Raw genomic sequence first — 21,550 nt, 5'->3', positions numbered from 1 at the left:
ATCAGAAACTACAGCGAGCACTCGTCGCCTGGGCCGAAAGGGTCACTCTTCAATAATGCTGTCACCGCCACCGACGCTACCAGCACCCATTTCAACAAGCCGCAAGAGGCGAAGTCGTCTCCGGCGGTGGGGGAACCTCGTATAAAAGGCCGTTTCACGCTTGTAGTCAATTAGGAACGCACCCTGACACACGGCGAGGTGGCTGAAAGCGCGAAAAAGATAGCCTTCTTCTAGTCATTTCGGCCGCAGCTAGGGGAAGTGCTTTTGGAAGTGCCGCCGCTTTGAGAACTGAACGCACGCGAAGCAGTGTAAACCTCTGTTCCAAGGCGGTATCCGCGCGGGGGTCACGAAGTAATGGCTTGCCACCGGAAAAAAATTAGGCGTGCTGCCCTGGCCTTGAAAGGCAGCGACTTTCGTCGGCAGAAGCCGACAACACTGCCTTCGCGATTCTGCCGTCTGTGGCGTCGCGAGCTTTACCACATGGGCCATTCTATGGCCACCATAGCCATTCTATGCTTGAGGGGAAACCATCGCCGCCCTTTCTGTCGGCGACCGGCGGTGCTCCTTTGCTTGTCTTGGCACAAGAACAAACAAGAAAAAAAAACGTCATTCCCCCGTTGGAAACACGCCTCAACTCATTTCCGACCAAAAAAATGTAACGAAATACCCGTGTCATTCATATTATCGCAATACAAACGATACATCGTAAAAGTATTTCACTACTGAGATACAAATACATTTTTCAAATGTATTTCGATACAGAAATACAGATACTCAAAAGTATCTCTGAAATACTATCGCGATATCTTGTATCGCGATACTGCCCAGCCCTGAGGCGTGCTCACACCCCCTACCCGATCGGAATCCATGGCGGGAAAAGACCACCTGAAGCACCCGCTCTCCGTTCTCCTTCCATTCTTCTTTCTTACCACGTGGCGCGCTTATCGACTCGCTCCAAGCTGCGCCCCCCGCGCCAGCGCTTTGTTTTGTGACGCGGTGGCACCATCTCTTGACCAAGCGGAGACCTTGGGAGAAATGATATCAGGATCCTGCGCGTATGACATCGCGGACAGCGCACAGGGTGAGCCTGTAAACCAGGTCCGCTGTTGAACATCTAACAGCAAAAACACAGACGACCAGGGAACAGTAAGGGACAACTCTGAACAAGTGCGTTCCTTTTTCCTTTTGGACGGATATCAGTAGACAGCTCCTCAGTGAGGAGGCTGTCAACTGATGTACCTGCTTTGCTCTCATCGTTTACTTCGCGTTGAGACGCCAGACAGCACGAAAACCGCTTCGCTTCCTGGAGTGGTCGTATTCCCTTAGAGCAGCGTTTTGTAGAGTTGCTCAAGATTAGATTCCAAGTGAGTTAGCTGCTAACCTCACTTCGTATACCATTCGAATTTGTTGCTATTGCATTCATTGCTTCAGCCTTGCAGTGGATCTGTGACTTTTTGTTATTTCAATTGTGTTCTGGTATCCCTCCCCGAAAAATAAGTGCTTTGAAAATTTTGAAGCCGTACAGTGCCAGCCTTTGGGAGCTCGCCCTTCCTCCAAGTAGGACAGGGAGTGGTAGCACGACTACACATTGCGGTGCTTATTCACAGACGCGCGTCGTCAGCCAAGGGGAAGGTAGACGATGTGCCACTTACGTGTTATTACAACTGCCATTTGTAAAAATACTACTCTATTAAGGCGAGAAGCATGGAGGATTGGGCTGGTTAGAAATTCGTGACAGTAAACTGACGGCACGAGGACACAATGTCGAGAAAGAGTACGACACACCGGGCTGTCTTACAACATATATATATATATATATATATATATATATATACATATCTATATATATATATATATATATATATATATATATATATATATATATATATATATATATATATATATGGCCACCCATTTGACGTCGTCACCGACCACCATGCACTATGCTGGCTGTCGTCACTGAAGGATCCCTCAGGCCGTCTCGCCCGCTGGGCACTTCGCCTGCAAGACTACGACATCCGAGTGCTGTACCGCAACGGACGCCAGCATTCTGACGCCGACGCCCTCTCGCGCTTTCCCTTGCCTGACGACAATGCCCCTTGCTCAGTATCTCACATAGCTGTTGCTTCAATCGACGTTCACACCATCGCTACCGAACAGCGCAAGGATAAATGGATCACCTCGCTGATCGACTTGCTCACTGATCCGTCCGCAACACCATCCACTCGCCCGTTGCGTCGTCAAGCCCACCATTTCGCCGTTCGCGACGACCTACTGCACCGACGCAATTACGACGCCGACGGCCGCCAGTGGCTACTAGTGATACCCCACAGTCTGCGTTCTGAAATATGCGAGGCCTTCCACTCTGACCCGCAATGCGCGCACTCTGGGGTATCCAAACTTACCACCGCATTCGACAACGATACTTCTGGCGAGGGATGTACCGCTACGTGCAGAAGTTCGTTCGCTCCTGCCTCGATTGCCAACGCCGAAAACCTGCAACGCACGTGTCGCCACCAGGTCTACAACCATTACCTTGCCCTAACCGTCCGTTTGGGCGCGTGGGCATCGATTTGTACGGACCACTTCCTCTGACTTCGGCTGGTAACCGCTGGGCCATCGTCGCTGTTGACCATCTAACGCGATACGCCGAAACCGCCGCCCTCCCAGCGGCTACAGCGCGCGATGTTGCCTCCTTCCTACTACACCGATTCATACTGCGTCACGGACCACCCCAAGAGCTTCTCAGCGATCGAGGCCGTGTCTTCTTGTCGGAAGTCGTGGAAGCCATTCTCAAAGAGTGCCATGCTGTTCACTGCAAAACTACTGCTTACCACCCGCAGACGAATGGCCTAACCGAACGCTTTAACCGCACGCTCGGCGACATGCTCTCGATGTACGTCGCCGCCGATCACACCAATTGGGATGCCATTCTGCCCTTCGTCACTTACGCCTATAACACCGCCCCTCAGAGCACTACTGGTTTTTCACCCTTCTTCTTACTGTACGGAAGGCACCCGTCGCACACCATGGACACGATACTTCCATACAAGCCGGATCGCTCGGAATGTGCGCCTATTTCTGCCACAGCCAGACTTGCTGAGGAGTGTCCTGAGCTCTCCAAGACCTTCACTACGCAAAACCAAGAGCGGCAGAAGAGCATTCGCGGTGACAACACCACTTCTGCGCCCACGTTCCTCCCTGGAGCGCTCGTTTGGCTCTCTGTCCCTACCACTGCAACTGGCCTCTCTTCCAAACTACTGCCCAAATACGAAGGCCCCTACCGTGTCGTCGAATGCACATCCCCGGTCAACTACCTTATCGAACCCATAGAACCGTCTTCGGACATGCGCCGTCGAGGGCGCGACATTGTCAACGTGGAGCGCCTGAAGCCCTACCACGACCCCCTCATAGTGACTAGTTGCTAGGTCGCCAGGTGGCTCCCTTTTCCTACCCGGGGGTAATTGTAGCGAAGCGTTCGAACTTGATAATGGGTCGTCCTCTCGAACACCTTCTAGTGGGTCGCCCTCTTCGGCTCGAAGAGAACGCAGCTCGCGCTGAGAGTCGGCCCCGCCTTGACTGTCGCTGTATCGTCGAATATCGTCGCCGCTAATAAACCTCTTTATAATATATATATATATATATATATATATATATATATATATATATATATATATATATATATATATATATATATATATATATATATATATATATATATATATATATATATATATATATATATATATATATCTTTATTGCTGCAGCCGTTTCGTGAGCTTATACAGATGAGGGTGCGTACGCAGAAGAAAGGAGGAAAATATAAAAAGACAAGAATGAATAAAGAAGGTGTTCATATAGCACACACTTCAAAGGTATATGCTATCAACCACAAAAATTCGCAAAAAAACGTTATCATAATCCGTCCAGAATGGTAACATCATTAAAAGTGAGAGCTACAGTGGGAGAGCTGACGCAGGTACTACCCAGTTTTCTGATGCGATCAGCGTCAATGATTTTGCGAGTGAGCTAAAAAATACCACTGGCGAACGCATGCATACTCGTGAAAATGGGCACTCAGATCATCTGCGTGCGAATTGGAGATTATACACCAAAGGCGAAGGGCTTAGATGCATCAACAAACGCGACAATTGAGCGTTGGTGGCAATGTTCCGCGTTGGCGGTGGCGTGCCGCAGCGTCGGCATCCACATGAGTGATGCAAAATCATCACGTCATGACGTCATCATGACGTCACATAACGTGTTGTCACATGATGATATCATCACATGACATCGTCATTCCGTCAAAGTGAGCTGATCACGGGGGCAGTGCAAGTCCAGGTCAAGTGCAGAAAGGTTGGAATGCCTGCGATCCTAGGTGCGATCCTGGATGCACTAGGTTCAAAAAGCTTTTGGAAATGGCCAGGCGAGGATCAATACATCGAGTTAGAAGAAAAAGGGGAAGAAGGCTTTTGCTTTGGAGTTGTCATAGAGGAATGCATATGTGACCCTGCGAGATTTTTTCAGACGGAGGTCGCTTTACCTCCAGCTCAAAAGTTATTATATTTGAGGATTTCCTCTTGCAGATTAATATCTTCATCGGTTACGGTCCAGTGACGTATGTGTCGAATCTTCGTTTTCCTTTCCCGGAGCTTGCAGCACTCGATTACCCACTGATCGTAAGTAACGCCGTATCTGCAAGTACGGAAGAAGAGTAATTGCGAGGGGCTCGCTTCGTGTGTTAGACATAGCTAATAAAACCAAAAAACAGCCAAGTCAAAGAAAGCAAATATGACGTTAATTGATGTTTTTTAACTGTTCCGTAAAGATTACGACCTAAATGAACGGAATTAGCAATGAGAAGAGTAGACGACGTGGTTTTGCATATTTTGCATTGTCTTTTGCTGTGAGAGTCAGACAGCGATGCTTATCATCTCGCAGTCCATCCTCGACCCATTGAGGGACAGCGGACATTTTCACCTGCCCGAACCATTCAACCGCCTCGTCCAGAGAATCTGCAACACGTTCGATGGAGAGCCGTGTTCTACTTTCCTAATGCTCACATTGCTGGGCAGTAGTGAACAACTTAACAAGGTAAGATAAACAGGTAACATAACTGCATGGTTAGGCGTTTATAACATTCACTTCGACAGTGGCATCATCAGTGAACAAGCTGGATAAGTGTGATCCAGATACTGGTAAGGATTACAGCCCAGCTACTAGCGATACCAATTTAGTGCCGTAGCACAATATTCTTTTACTATAATGCAAATGACCTTCCAACGTAAAAACAAACGAAATTAAACTTTAAAACCTGTTTTCTTCACATTTTTTCAGCAACACCAATAAGAGAATGCTTTACGAATGCATCACTCACCGATCCCGATTACCACTTTTGTTCATGCGGGGTGGTAAATAGTTACGCCAGAAATTTCTTCATTTTGTAGCACCATCGGGGTGTCATCTCTGCCTGTATCGGCTGCACTTCCCTTCCCTTGACAACTAATATCTCATAAAACTAGCCTGTTTGAAATCCTGCTCTGCGCAATACACCGTCTGCGCCACGCTATTTTTTCATATATATATACTTACGTCGGCTCGAATATGAGCTATGGTCATTTGCTCCCTAAGCGACAGAGCTGTTGTAGTGTTTCTCGCAATCATCCATGATATGCCTACAGAAGCGTGCACACATTGACGCCGTGTCTCTAATGTAACTGGCATTGCAGAAATATATTGTTAGGAGTAGCTTGTTCACTCAACTATTCACAACGCATGGTGAACAAGATGGCACCAATCACGCAACAACCAAAAGCAACGTCGTCTTCCTCATCTTTCATGCAGCCACGCTGCGGCGGCTGTTCTGTATCATAACTCCCGGCTGTACAAGCACCGTCTCGGTGCTTAATCTACACACATGTAGTTATAGGATGGTGACAGGGCTTCAGTCGAGCTACGTGAATGATATCGCCCGATGCTGACGATGACGTTTTGTCAGCTGGGACGATCTCATATGTGAGGTCAGTCACCCGGCCAACGACACGGTAAGGTCCAGTGTATCGTGACAGCAGCTTCTCACAAAGCTCCACACGCCGAGCGGGTGACCAGAGAAACTCGAGAGAACCCGGGAAAAAGGGAACGTCTCTATGACGGCAATCATAGAGCTTTTTTTGGTGCTCCTACGAAGCTTGTAGAGTTGCGGGCTATTTGATATGAAAGTGTCTAAGTATAAAATATTCAAGCTGCACGCTGATAGCGGTGGGAACAGCGGTGGTAATTTCATTTTTATCGCATGTAGCATGCAGCAAACACCAAACGCAAAGATAAATTTACCTTATTCCTGATAAGCATTGTGCGTATTTCAGACGAGGATACCCGTGCTTCTAACCCACTTTCCCACCGGAACGTCTTACCAAAACCTGCAGCACTACGTTCAGGTAAGAGAAAAATATGACAGAAATAAGGATCTTTTCTACAAATTTCATTGTGAATCTAGGCCTCAAGTGCGAAACGTTTCTGGAATAGTGCATAAGAGCACATAGCAATATGATTGGTGTCGTAGATTGTAAACAAAGGGCTTTCCTTCTAAAAAAAGCGATAATGCCGTGGATATTCTAGATATTGGGAATGGAATTCTGTACGCATAAAATGTGCCCGCAAAGAATTCTCAGTAACCTCTAATGCTCTACCCATCTACACGAACAAAATAGGCTCTGCAAGTTGCCGCAATTCGTTGAAATGTTTCCGCTGACCACAATCAGGCTACACTAGGAAATACGAGAGACAGGCCACACTTTGTAGATCAGCGTGCCTCCCGAAATCCACGTGTCTCTTGGAGACAGTGGCGTAGGCTGAAAGATGGAAGAGAAATAGGGAACAGTGCGGAGGGGAGAGGTGGCGTGAAACGGAATGAAGAGAGTTGACTCAAACCAAAAAGCCGTCTCCTTCTCTCCGCTTTGTGTACCCGCGTCCCAATAGTGGTAAGACGATTGGACAACGCACAGCAACGGTCAAGTACGACAAGTGCACCGACGCAATGGATTCCGACCGACTCACCGGCAGTTTCCCCGTCGATGTGAATATACTGTCCTTTGGGACAGCTGACGCAGAACTATATTCCAGCAGGTGGGATATGTAGTCGCCAAGTGACGTATTACTGCGACCCGAGCAAAGTATCTGCACGCGGTCACCTGTCTGGCCCCAACTACAGCACAAGGGGAGGAATTCGGCCTTGTTGGTAAGACGTGAAGTGTATTTAGCGCAAAGTAACACAAGGACGAGAAGAGAGGATACAACATGTGCGCTAACTTTCAACAAAATTGTTTATTGCAACCGAAGCACAAATATTACAGTGGTGCTGCTCGCCACTGTATAAATTGTTGAAAGATAGCGCACGTGTCTTGTACCCCCTTCTCGTCTTTAGGTTACTTTGCGCCAAATATCGCTACAACTACAGCAACTGAGGTGAGGGATTATTGGTCGCTCCTTCTGCAGCCTTCGCATAAACAATTCTCACGCAGCTGTCTTTACTCTCATATTCGCATTATTGTCTCCGCAGGCTATTCTTCTCGGGACTCCCGACGGACGTGTGGTTAGTACTAGTCTACGCTAGAAAATAGCAGTTCCCCGATCTTCTGGAAGCATTCGTAGAAGCAACATTGACTTCCATCTCAGCAATGCAAGCTGAAACGGGTCTAACACTTGCACCTAAATCCTAACTCGACGGATCGGAAAATTATATGACGGGCTTCTGAATCCATATACTTACGAAACAAATTTTAACTTGAAGAAGCAAAAATAAGAAAAAAGGAAGAAAAAGCTGTATTTTTTTGTAATTGTGACATAGTCTGCAGCAGTAGACAAGGACGTCCTAGATCATACTTATTTTTAAAATTACATTAATATTGCAACTCGATTTTATATACAATAACTGGGTGGTTTAGTTTGATACCGACTAACATAAATCAGTTTGCTTTGGCCAGGCCGTTTAAAGATATCTGCCTAAGCTATTAGCAGATCTGTTGTAATGCCGCTGTCACACATGAATCGAGTATCTCATTAGGGCTGCCTAACGTCTTATGAGAATTTCATTATGTAGCTCACTTTTCCCTTAGTCTTCTCACACCACTTCTAAAAAGATTATTTAGTCTGTATTTAATCAAGCTTTTTTCTGTAAAATCTACATATACTTCCTTTGTCTCATATATGTTTATGCACATAACTAAACCATTTTAAAGTGCACATTACACTTACTCATCTAGTGGTCCTTCGGAGACTTAGACCATGGCAAAACACGTCAAGTTAACACGAGAGGTGCGTCTTTAGGAAGGGCAAGGATGGCACTATCTTCTGCAACAATTGCGGGAGCAGGACTCAGGGTCATTGGAGGTCGGGAGAGGGGGACAAACATTGGGTAGGTAGAGAAGGGTGAAGTGGTCGGGCTGTGGGCGGCCGGGAAGCTGGGGCCCTGGTAAGGCGCCGGCTATCCGTCGTCCCTGTCGCACTCTCTCGCCCTCGCAATGAATGCGTATGCTGCCACTTTGAAAAGTTATGGCGTATGCCTAAGTTTAGAGTTTATGAAGCTGCGTACAGGCTTTGCGTAGTTCTCCCGTTCGTATTCTGAGGCAGTGGTGTCGACCAACATATTATAGACGATAAACTAATCTTCGCCAAAAGGGTACGTCTGGTGTAAATTGTTTTATCGGCTACTTGTTATGCGTCATACATAACGTTACACTAGGACGGTTTGTGATCACGATCAACATAACCAGGGAGAGACTTGTTCTCTTACTAAAACATCGTTATCCAAAGTGAACGAACAGTGCAACTATAACATTCCATTGTGACACAGCAACTCTAAACTGACAGCCGTCGCAGTGGCTGAGTGGTCACGGTGCTCCTCTGCTGACCCCGGCAAAAGACTCGGGTGCAATCGTTGCCGCGGCGTTCGCATTTCGATAGAGGCGAAATGCTAGGGGCCCGTGTAGCGTGGTCTGCAATACACGTTAAAGAACCCCAAATGGTCGAAACTATCCAGAACCCGGTGTCACGGCGTCTTTTATAGAATCAGCCTCTATGTCACCAATAAATGTATACGTAACAATTCTTCTCTTTTCGCGCATACAAATGTTTATATTTTGGTTTCCGCCTATCATTTATAACTGGATGATGGCTGAAGCCTATTCGCGAACGCTTCAGATATGCCGTTGTACAAGTGAAGCGAAATAATTGCCTATTTGGTAACGTTCACGAGGAAATTCAGGGCAGCAAACTTCTCACATTCTGCGTTGATTTCCCTCAGTCATATCTTTTTTTTTGCCAAGCACATCATGTGCCTTTATACTTTACATGTTGGTAAAATTACACACTTTCGCGTGTTCTTTCTTAGCTCTACAGAAACAAGAGATTTGGCATGTTCAACTACGGATCCTCTCAAAATAAGGAGCTCTACGGACAGGTGAACACAGTTTTCTTTCTCTTGAAGCGCAGCGTAGGTCAGCCGAATTTTCGACGCTGAAGCGATGAAGCCATCTTCGCAGTACAACTGTATCATTAATTTGTTTGAGGCCTTTTTGCGAGAGATTTTTCTCATAAAAAAGTGTGTAATGATGCATTACTTTTGATGAACCAGCGCTTATGAGAATGAGTGAGTGAAACGAGACAAAAACAGTGAAAAGAAAAGCATAGCTTGCGGCCTTAGCCTCTTATGTCATATTGTAATCGTCTTGCATTCGTAAGTCAATATAAGTTTCGCTCATTCATAACAGTTGTTGTGGAATACTAACTCGCTTCAAATGCCAACCGCCAGTAATATTTATACGCTCCGAAGCACTAAACATCTCACCAGGCATGTTGCTTGGCCGTCTAGCGTTTTGCAGCGCCAGTGATGGCAACCATAGTGGCGGGAAGGTGGTTGCTTAAGGCCTAAAAATAAACCACATGAGCTTTTAGCGAGAGAACTATACACACGTACTTTCTAATGCTAGATCTATTTATATGATATATAGCCAGGCGTTAAAAAAAGATATTCACGAGCATTAAAACACTAGCCACTTGATATTTTTTATGTGTTTTGTTGATGCCATCAAGGCCAAGAGCATTACAGATGGGAGTGGCCGTAAACAATGCAATATAGGAAAAAGAAATAAAATTCAAAATACAAGCGTTATGTTGCTGGGTTATACAATCATGTATAATGTGGAAAGTAAATGTACTAACAAAAAGGAAGGTAGTACAGAACGAATGAACAAATTAATGCTAGCCTTGCTATCAATGTAAGCTAAGTTATTACTTAAAACCCGAAGGTTGCGGGATCAAATCCAGGCCGCGGCCGGTGCATTTTCGATGGAGGCGGAAATGTTTGAGGCCCGTGTACTTGGATTTAGGCGCACGTTAAAAAACCCCAGGTGGTCAAGATTTCCAGAGCTCTACTCAACGGCATCTCTCATAATCATGTCGTGCTTTTCGGACACTAAACCCAAATGTTATTATTATTATTATTATTATTATTATTATTATTATTATTATTATTATTATTATTATTATTATTATTATATTATAAATATAATAATATAATATTATATAATAATAATACAAATAATAATAATAATAATTACGGAAACAAGTGTAGTTCTCGATGCCGGATGAGATGCGGGAAAGTGTTTCCGGTGTGCTGATGTGCGGGGAGTGAACCACTGTGAAAAAAATTCATCTTAAATGAAGTTACGCCTACTTTGTGCGAATATCTAGCCTAGGAGAGATGAAAGTTGGAAGAGAAATGATTTAATCGCATAGATTGGTGCAATGGTAAAAAATATTATTAAACAGGCATAGCCAGCAAACTCTGCGGGAGATGCCAGAGGTGGTAAGTTAAAGGGGTCATGAAGCACCCCTTGGGCTTGTTGAAAAAACACATCCTGCGGAAAGCTGACACGGCTATGAACTGCTCAGCCAAATATTGCAGTCGTGCGCGCCGCGTAAAGGCTACAAGCGGAACGCGAAGTTGCTGTTTTCTCAGGAGCCCTCTTTTCAAACAGAGGCCGCTTCTCACTCTCGGCGGTGGGCGGGGCGTCTGCCAGGTGACGTCGCGATCTGGATCGACGCGTCGCAAAAGATATAGCATCCTCATTGGCCGATAGCCGACGTAAATCAAGAGCGGCGTTCGGATCAGATGCGCTTCTTGCCACGGGGTGCCGCCACTTGCCGGCGCCGCACTCCTCAGTACACGGTAGCCGCACTCGCACAAGCGAATCGCAGCGGGAGAGCGATCGCGTTTCATGACGCGCGCTGACGTAACTTCTTTCCTCCGTGCCATCCCTCCCTATCTAGCTTCTAGTGCGCTCGTCGGCACGAGAAAAGAGAGAAAGCGATGAGAGCGTGCGCGAAACCCCCGTAACTCCGCTAATTCTTGATGGATTCGAGAAATTTTTGCGGCAATCGATTCGGGAGGCAGTAATCTCCGATACTGAGGTCATTAGATCATTACTTGGAAGAGTGGTTCATGACCCCTTTAAGCGTATTTTTCATTGTTGTAACACTTGTGGTACGATTGTATTTTGTTAGAATGAAACGGGCTCGGCTGTTTTGTGTGAGCTCAAGCACATTGATTATGTTAGCAGAACAGGGGTCCGAAACGGCTGATGCACATTCTAGTTTACTACGAACCAGCGTTTTCTATGATGTTAGTTTTAAAGAGGCGGGGCCGGTGGAAAAATTACGGCGCAGATAGCCTAACATGCTGTTAGCACTGTTAATTATGGTATTGACATGAAGCCACCAAGTTAGGCAAGAGGTGATATGAATTCCAAGGTAACGATATGACTCGACTTGTACGAGTAAAGTGTTATTTTGGCAATATGTGCCAGGAAAACATGATGTGCGAGAAAGGCGTAAAACTTTGCATTTGAAAAAATTAACTTGCATTAGCCATAAGTAACACCATTTTGAGACGGAAGTGAGATCATTTTGTGGAATACAAGAGTCATTTGTGTCATTATTTCCTGGATTATTACGCAATCATCATCGAATATGTGTGTGTTAGAAGACACGCAGCTAGGCAAGTCAATAATATAACGTACAAACAAAAGAGGGCCTAATACGGATCCCTTAGACACGCAAGAATGGACGAAGCGTTGCGAGGTTGTAGTATTGTTAGCAGTTGCAAACTGGGAGCGTTTACAAAGAAAGTATCCCAGCCAGGAAAGAAGATTAGAACCAAGTTTTAGTTTGCTTAGCTTAAGGTGTAATACTTTATCACATACTTTTTCGAAGGCCTTCGCAAAATCGAAGAAGACGCAGTCAATAGTGCAGCGGCGATCAAGAATGACATGAAGCTTATGTGTGAATGAGGCGAATTGCGTTTCGCAGGATATGCCTTTACGGAAGTCGCGCTGTGTGTTAGTAAACAATGAATCACTTTCTAAGAAGTCCCCAATGTCCGAATATATTATGTGTTCTAATACGGGCCGGTTTGTGATTGAGACACGGGCTGATTTGTGAGTCGGGACCACCTTCCGAATCGTTCAATCGGCAGGCAAAATACCAGAGTGGAAAGTCTGCCGAAAAATCTTAGAAATCAGTATCGAACAGTACGCTTTAGCACCTTTAATGATTTTTGAGTTAATTGAGTCAACGCGTCACTTAACTTGAAACTACCAGACTGTGTCGTTGACATGACCAGACTGTGTCGTTGGCTGGTCATGGTGCCCCTTGAAAAAATTTACATTTTTTCTTGTGATGACGACTGTCAACTCTTTTTGAAAAGCAGCCAGTTGTTTAATATGGTCATAATACTCCAATTGATGATACCTTCTAAGTTAACATTCGTATGGTTACCATCGAAGGTAACATGCGACTTGAACCCAACTGCAAAACTTGCTAGAGAATTTTCATTCATATTTCAATTTGATAAGCGGTCTGTAGACTAGATGTACATGTGTAACTGAAGCCCTTTCACAAAATGGCTAGAAATCTTGAGAATAAATGATTTATGAGTGACAGCTACGCGATCAATTACTTTGCAGACACGTTCAGAATGAAGAAGACTGCACAACACTTTGTGACGCATTTAATTTTGATGAACTTGATGGCCCCGTAAGGTCGCACCTTCGAACAAGCTTGGAAGGACAAACACTATTTTTGTCTTGTGCTCAACCAGGAGCAGGATCGTCTGTCAATAACATTGGCCCTTGCAAAGGAGATTCTTTTGTGAAAACGTACTTATACAGCATATCTAAAAATTGGCCCCTCCTGATATCACGCGAATTGTTCAATTTCACACATTCAAAACGCTGTTCCTGCGCTGATTATGAAATTCGTTTCCTGATCACGTTGAGGACACGCTCATTTCGTAAATGTGGGCGTAGGAAAAGTAAGGTGTTTAAATATAAACAGGGATAATAATTTTTTTATTATCTTGAAAACATGCAAATCTGTGCATTCATAACGTCTTGCTGAAAGCTGCGTTGGTCAATGCAGATTATTCTCAAAGAAATAGCTATGAGAGAAAGTCACCCAAATCATGACCCAACAGAGGCTAGCATTTTACTTTAAAGCTTACATCATCAAGAACAGAAGTCTTTTTTTTAATAAAGAAAACCTCTTCCTGCCTCTTTTCGTCGTTATTCGTGTATTCCACTGCACAGCCATATTGCAGATCTCCAGTCCTGAACCTCTATATTCATTGCACTGATTCTCCAGCTGGTCCATACCAATGAAAGACGGTTCTTTAAGGATAGCATACGTCTAACACAAAATCTTATCGCATCGATACCACATGCAATTGGCTTTGTCATACTCTTTATACGCTCACTTGGTTTCATGTATCGCAGGAAGAGCCTCCAGAATATCCCGTGGAGCGTATCAAAGTTGCCATGGCACTATTCTCGTCAGAGGGCGACACACTCGCAAACCCAGAGGACCTCTCAGCGTTTATTGACAGCTTGAGTTCACCGCCACTCTTCAACCACGTTGTACCGCAACAGGACTTTCGTCACATTGACTTTTTATTCGGTCTGAATACATATGGCTACCTCCACAAGTCCATGATCGAAACCTTGGAGAAATATACTGGCACAACTGTGTGAAGAAACGACAATCTTGCTAACAACCTAGGCATTGTCATCTGGCTCCACATGAAGTCATCTATATTGTACGGCAGTGAAATAAAATCTGCTTTATTATTTACTTTTTAAAGTGACGTCTGCGTAAGTTGGAGGCATTTATCGTAGCGATTCCTTCGTCATATACTGAGCAATTGTTGCAACTACAATGAAGTTCACTGGTCGAAGTGTGTGCCAGAAAGGCAAGAAAGCTGGAGAGGCAACAAGTATTCTAGCCTCTGTAAATTCTCTCATGCGCACTTTGAGTATAACAATGGTAAAATAACTGAGCAATAAAAAAGGGATAAAAATACTGCTTTTTTAAGTGGTTATGCACGATTTTACATAAGACACATGGGCGCCACCATCTTGGAATGCGGTGCGAATGTTTTCTCAATTTTTATGCGGGGACGTGAGAAAGCACGGTCATTAAACGTCGAATACAGCAACCCAATCGTTGACATGCGGATGCATGTACCGCAGCACAATTAATTCATTTCATAAGAATACGAAACAGCAAAGGCTACAGGTCCTTTGGCGGTACCAAAACGCACCCAAAAATAGTCTATAGATGGCTTCAGCTGACCGATGCTGAAGCACCAACAAGGTGGAAGGCGAAGCTTATGATGCCACGTTAAGTATCGTCTTTCTGAATGCAGATACGTTTTCGTTGTTCGTGCACAGGTGCGCCACAAACGTTCGAGCGGCGTCATATTCACAGTGAACCAGCTTAACCCCTAAGTGAATATGCTGCCTTGACTTCATCAAAGCCGTCATATTGTGGAGCCAGTGCGTTATGAACCAGCATCCGCGAGGTCTCGTGCAAGCAATTAGTATAAACAGGATGTGCTGAGGTAGAACCCTGGCCCCTTATTAAACACTTAAGACCCCTTCGGGCAGCACAGCCTCGTTCTCTACGTCTTGATTCCTCTACAAGCGTAGCTATGTGGGCTTGTTGGTGCATAATGGAAAGGCAGTTTCTTGGCGTTGGTGCAGACGAGGACAAATGTGTCTAGAGTCTAGTGTCTCTGCCTATGTGTCCTCGTATTTACCAGCGCTAAGAGACTGCCTTTTTATTCCTCTAATGTGTAGCGTGGCCTCTATCAGTGGACAAGAACTGTCTCCTCCGAGAAAGATAGCAAAGATGGGTTAGGCTGAAAAATTTATGGTATCGTCGGCGTTACGATAGTCAATTACCGATCGTTTACATTCACGAACTTCCCATTTATTTGAACCAGTTCACAATATATTTTGAGCAATAAAAACGCAATAATTCAGGGGACATTCAGCACAAAATTTTGCTCGTCTCCTAGATGTCCTTCCGGTGCAAAAAAAAAAAAACATCCGGCAGATCCCACGCATTGTTGGAATCGATGTAAGGCGAAGCAGCCAGCAAAGAGATGCATACATCGCCTTGTTTGCCTTTGAGGCAAATGAAGTGATTCATGTCATCACATCTAGTTCACAGTATACTGCATGTTTGTCATGCATTCATGCATGTACAATTTTTAATATAATTAAACGTATATTCTGGTATATGCAATGCATAACCTGTCGTTTATGTTCGTCACGCACTGACGTCATGCCATAGCAACTTTGGTGTGTACCCAGTTAACAAAATGGCCGGAAGCGCACCTAGACAGTGTCATGCAAATTATGCCGTTCATGACATGCATGTCATGATTGTCATGTTACCACCTGCCATTTGTGTTCATCATACACTCCGTCACGCAATAATAATGATCACGTATATCAAGCTAGCAAACCGGCCGCGAGCAGACCATGAGCGCGGCATGTAAATCATTCTGTGCATGAAATACATGTCATGATTCTCATGTTACCACCTGTCATTTATGTCCGCCGTGCAGTCACGTCATGCAATACCACTTTTGGTGTATATCAATCTAGTGAAACGGGCTGCGAGCGCACCACGAGCTTGTAAATCTTACCACACACGACATGCATGTCATGATTTTCATGTTACCACCTGTCATTTAATGTTTGTCCTACATTCATGTCATGCAATACCAATTTGCGTTTTTATCAAGCTAGCAAAACGGCGGCGAACACATCATGAGCATGGCATGTAAATCGTGCCTACACAACATGCATATCATGATTGTCATGTTACCACCTGTCATTTATGTCCGTCGTACAGTCACGTCATGCAATACCAATTTTGGTGTACACCAAGCTAACGAACCGGCCGCGAGCGCACCATTAGCGTGGCATGTAAATTATGTTCTACATGACATGCATGTCATGATTTTCATGTTACCACCTGTGATTTATGTTCTTCATGCGGTCACGCCACGCAGTACGATATTTGGTACATATAAAGATAGCGAAATAGCCGCAATCGCACCATGGGGAGGGCATGTATGTCATAGCGTACATGACAAGCATATCATGATTTTTATGTTACCACCGGTCATTCATGTTCGCCATACAGAAATGCTTCGTCGTACCAATCTTGGTACGACGAATTTCGCCATCATAGGTTTAATAATATTGGAGGAAATCAAGTTCAAAGTTTAATTTTTAAATTTCGCGCCGAAATCTTCCCGCGTGAAGTCACGGATTTCAAAGTGTACTTATGGTATTTTGGCGCCACTGGCTCATCAAAATTACCCCAAACTTGGTATGTTCAGTCTTTGGCCCCCTCAGAGGACAATGTACTTCCTTTTTACCGATTAGGAACTACGTAGTCCCTAGTAGGCGCCGTCAAACATGTGACGTCACGGCGAATGGTGCGGAAACTTCAAGGTAGCGTCGCTACCCACATTTTCTTTTTGCGCGTTTTCTCGCCTATTAAGCGTCTTTTCGCAGCAAGCGTGGTGTTTTTAGTATCGTGCAAGAGTCATCATCATCATCATCAGCCTGTCTACGCCCACTGCAGGGCAAATGCCTTTCCCATGTTCCGCCAATCAACCCGGTCCTGTGCTTTCTGCTGCCACGTTATACCTAAAAGCTTCTTGATCCCATCTACCCACCTAATTTTCTGTCTGCCCTTCACGCGTTTGCCATCTCTTGGAATCCAGTCAGTTACCCTTAATGACCACCGGTTATCCTTCCGACGTGCTACGTGCCCAGCCCATATCCATTTCTTCTTCTTGATTTCAACTATAATATCCTTAACCCCCGTTTGTTCCTTGACCCACTCTGCTCTCTTCCTGTCTCTTATGGTTACACCTATCATTTTCCTTTCGTGCAAGAGTACTTTACTACTATGCGAAAGATCGTTTAGCTCTTTAGTGTGTCCCTTTAAACGGCGGCCGCCTCTAACGATGAGCTGTGAAGTAGCATAGGAGTTAAAAACTTTCTGTCACAATTTTACATGTTCCCATCGCACTCATCGTTCCCACCTATAAATAAAACGGCAGCAATACAGAGGGAACGGAAGTGAGGCATGTCCTTTCCCGAACAAGCCGCGCGTGAAAGCACATGAACGAGATAAATGGACGTGCACGAATGTCTCTTGCATCATCAAGAAATTACATGAGCTCCTGTCTTCTTAGGTACATAGAACGCGACAGCAGTGCATTTGTGTGCATGTCAACTATACATCGATGTCAACACTACATTGAAGTCTTTATTACGTGAATTCATCACAAGACGTGATGCCTTGGTCGTGTGTTTGAATAAGGCAAAGTCGATTTTGAGGGTTGACCACAAGGATTTTTGCTGTGGGCGAGGTCGGTTAGTGACATGGGTCTACACAATTTACTAATTGGGCAAAGTAAATTTTGTGAGTGCGCCACCTAAATTATGAAGATGGCACTGCAGAACTGTGGGAGTAAGCCAAGTCAATATCGAACATTCAACACCATTCACCCATTGGTTGAAGTGAGTTTAGGGGCTCGGTCTCCCAAATTTTGGGGTTCGTTCAACACAGCTCGCAGTGGGGTTCACGCAGGCTTTAATCGATATTGAAAGCTTACGCCATCCGATTTTGATGCCTTGTCTTTCACTTCATAAAGCCCGTTCCCTATTGAAGTCACGCATTCCATGCATTCGTCTAAAACAACCCGAAGGCGCAAGCCATTTTTAAAGACGATAGTCTTTCTTGGAGAACTTAAACGCAGAATATTTTGCCTGTCTGTCTGTCTTTTTGTTTGTCTGTCACCTGATTCAGCCAACCAGCCAAAGTGTAACCACTTGCTCAACGCCCAGCCATCTTGAACACGTAGCGCCGTTCGTACTTGTGTCATACGACAACAAAGGGGCCAGTGAAGTTGTCTAGGAACTTTTGGCATAGGCCACGCTTGCGAAGCGGCGTCCAAAGCAACACCAAATTGCCTTTCTCGTACAATACGTGTTGGTGACGTCCGTCGTAATGGTTCTTAGAGCGTTTCTGGGAAGCGAGAGTACGAAGGCGGGCGATACGCCGGGCCTCTTCTGCACGACACAGGGTTTCGTCGAGATTAGGTTGGTTGGTTTCAGAAAACGGAAGAATAGTGTCAAGACCTGTGCGGGGTTGGCGTACGTAGAGCAGATAAAATGGACTGTATCTGGTCGTCTCGTGCTGTGCAGTATTGTAGGCAAAGGTTACGAAGGGCAAGACGGCGTCCCACGTTTTGTGTCCGGAATCAACATACATGGAAATCATCTTGACGAGAGTTCTGTTGGTTCTTTCGGTTAAACCGCTCGTCTGCGGGTGAAACGAGTTGGTGTGACTCGGGGGATCGAATCCCGGCCGCGGCGGCTGCATTTTCGATGGAAGCGAAAATCATCGAGGGCCATGTACTTAGATTTAGGTGCACGTTAAAGAACCCCAGGTGGTCGAAATTTCCGGAGCCCTCCACTACGGCGTCTCTCATAATCATATCGTGGTTTTGGGACGTTAAATCCCAGATAATATTATTAAATTTGAGGTGGTGTGACGAAAATGAGACTTAGCAAGATGAAGAAGGTCTTCAAGTACATCGGCAATAAATTGCCGCCCGCGATCACTGATGATAACACGCGGGGATCCACGGCGTAATATAATGTGCGACAACACGAACTGCGAAACTTGAGTGGCCGTTGCTGCAGGAATTGCCGCAGTTTCGGCATAGCGTGTCAAGTGGTCGACGTCCACTATAATCCATCGGTTGCCGTTCGTTGATCGCGAAAAAGGGCCGAACAGGTCCACACCAACGACCTCAAATGGAGAACCAGGGGGTGCTATGGGATGAAGAAAGTCCTGCTGGCTCGGTTGTCGGAAGCTTGTAGGGTTGACACTGCTCACAGCTCGCAACGTATGCAGTCACACGTTGACGCATTTTCGGCCAGAAGAAGCGTTCTTGTGTGCGCTGATATGTCCTGGAAAAATCCATATGTCCAGAAGTAGGGTCCTCGTGCATAGCTCGGAGTACGCGATGTCGCAAACTTGTTGGCACAACTAGAAGTAAACGGGCTTCTATGCCGGAATCATTCTTCTTGTAAAGAACGTCACCCTTTACGAAGAAACTGCGTTGACCGTTCGTTCCGGAGATAAAGAAAGGGGCGAGACTGTTGTCACTGCGTTGCTCTGCATGAAAATGGTCAGGTCAGAAAATGGGGCATCCACAACTGCCAAATACTCATCGAAGTTGCCTGCGTCACACTCGGTTGTCGGAAGGGGAAGCCGCGAGAGGCAATCGGCGTCGGCATGACGACGACCGCTCTTGTAACGAATTTCAAAGTCATGTTCTTGCAGTCGTAACGCCCAACGAGCAAGACGGCCGGATGGGTCACGTAGACCAGTGAGCAAACGTAAAGAATGATGGTCTGTGATAATGGAAAATCGACGTCCGTAGATATACGGGCGAAACTTGTGGGCGGCGAAGACGACCTCGATGCATTCCTGCTCTGTGACAGTGTAGTTGCGCTCCGGTTTACTTAAACAACGACTGGCATAGGCAACGACATGTTCAGTATCTCTATGGGGTTCGACCAAGGGGCGCCGAGACCTACACCACTGGCTGGCGTCGGTGTGTACGTTTGTGGCAGCAGATTGGTCATAGTGGCGAAGCACGGGCCCTGAGGTAAGAACAAACTTGAGTTGCGAAAACGATTACTCTCATTCTGCTGACCACCGAAAAGGCACATCCTTGTTGAGTAGGCACGTCAAAGGGTAAGCGAGTCGGCGAACTTAGGCACGAAGCGACGGAAGTACGAGCATAAGCCCAAAAAGCTTCGCAACTCTCGTACAGACTGACGTGGTTTGAAGCTACTGACTGCAGCGACCTTCTGAGGGTCAGGTCGAACTCCATGCTTGTCAACCAGGTGAACGAGAACCAGAGTCTCATGGTTGCCAAAGTGACACTTCTTAGAATTCAGGGTGAGCTTAGCTTTCTCAAGGCAGGTTAGAACAATGTCTAGACGACGGTTGTGCTCATCGAATGTACGGCCAAAAATTATGTAGTCGTCAAGGTAGCAAAGAAAAACTTCCCACTTAAGTCCACGCAAAATCGTGTCCATGAAGCGCTCAAACGTGGCTGGAGCGTTACACAGGACAAAAGGCATTACATTAAATTCAGAGACCATCAGGTGTTATGAATGGCATTTTCTCTTTGTCATTCGGATGCATGGGAATTTGCCAATATCCAGACCTGAGATCCACAGATGAGAAGTACGATGCAGAATGCAAACAATCAATGACGTCATCAATCCTGGGAAGCGTGTACACATCCTTCTTAGTAACGGAGTTGAGGCGTCTGTAGTCTACGCAGAATCGCCATCTACTGTCTTTCTTCCGGACAAGAATCACAGGGGCAGCCCAAGGGCTACATGATTCTTGGATGGCCTTTTTTTTAACAGCTCTTCTACCTGTTCAGCAATGACCTAGCGCTCTGCAGATGTGACGCGGTACCGTTTCTGCCGGATAGGGTGAGCGGATCCTGTGTCGATCACGTGACGAGTACGCGAATCGGGTACACTTGTTTGCTCTTCATTCTGTGCAAAGTCGAAAACAGTGGCATGCTTAGCGAGGACTTTGACCAAGGCTTGGCGTTTTTCTGATGACAGCGACTTGTTTATCATGCTTAGAAAGTTGGTTTCTGTATAGTGAGTTGCCTGAACAAGGTCTACACTCTGGTCGCTTAAAGGTGCAATCAAACTGTTCACATTTTGTTTGGAAGAGGGCGAGCCGCATTCCACTGGGCAGCATGACAGGTTCAGTAGAATCATTTAAGACCCACAAAGCCGATCGCCATTGCTGATGGAAAGAACGCAACGCGGCACGAGCACATTTTTCTTGGCGCAATTAAGAGGAACCGGCTACACAATAACATCAAACGTGCCGGCGTCTGAGGCAGAGGTGTCAACGGGCGCGTTCTTCATCGATTTGGGTGGCAAGAGGACGTCCTCAATGACGGTGATGGACCCTTGGCAGCGCTTGGAATCGTCAGTAAATGTCGACAGCAAAATTTCACAGGCGCCACAATCTACAGTGGCACCACACTGTCGTAGAAAATCGATCCCCAAGA

At 45.7% G+C, this 21,550-nt stretch overlaps 1 protein-coding gene across 1 annotated transcript; it reads left to right on the top strand.

The window, feature by feature from the left end:
- The first annotated feature begins 6,377 nt into the window (after positions 1-6,377).
- On the top strand, positions 6,378-14,151 carry LOC119403577 (lipase 1). The gene is made up of 3 exons (XM_037670504.2): positions 6,378-6,437; positions 9,389-9,457; positions 13,830-14,151. Exons 2-3 carry the CDS (start codon positions 9,413-9,415, stop codon positions 14,082-14,084), a joined length of 300 nt encoding a protein of 99 aa, XP_037526432.2. The 5' UTR covers positions 6,378-6,437; positions 9,389-9,412; the 3' UTR covers positions 14,085-14,151.
- Positions 14,152-21,550: the final 7,399 nt, after the last annotated feature.

The sequence above is a fragment of the Rhipicephalus sanguineus genome, chromosome 8, assembly GCF_013339695.2.
Source record: "Rhipicephalus sanguineus isolate Rsan-2018 chromosome 8, BIME_Rsan_1.4, whole genome shotgun sequence".
Classification (NCBI taxonomy): domain Eukaryota; kingdom Metazoa; phylum Arthropoda; class Arachnida; order Ixodida; family Ixodidae; genus Rhipicephalus; species Rhipicephalus sanguineus.
This window is presented reverse-complemented; position numbering and strand designations above follow the sequence as displayed.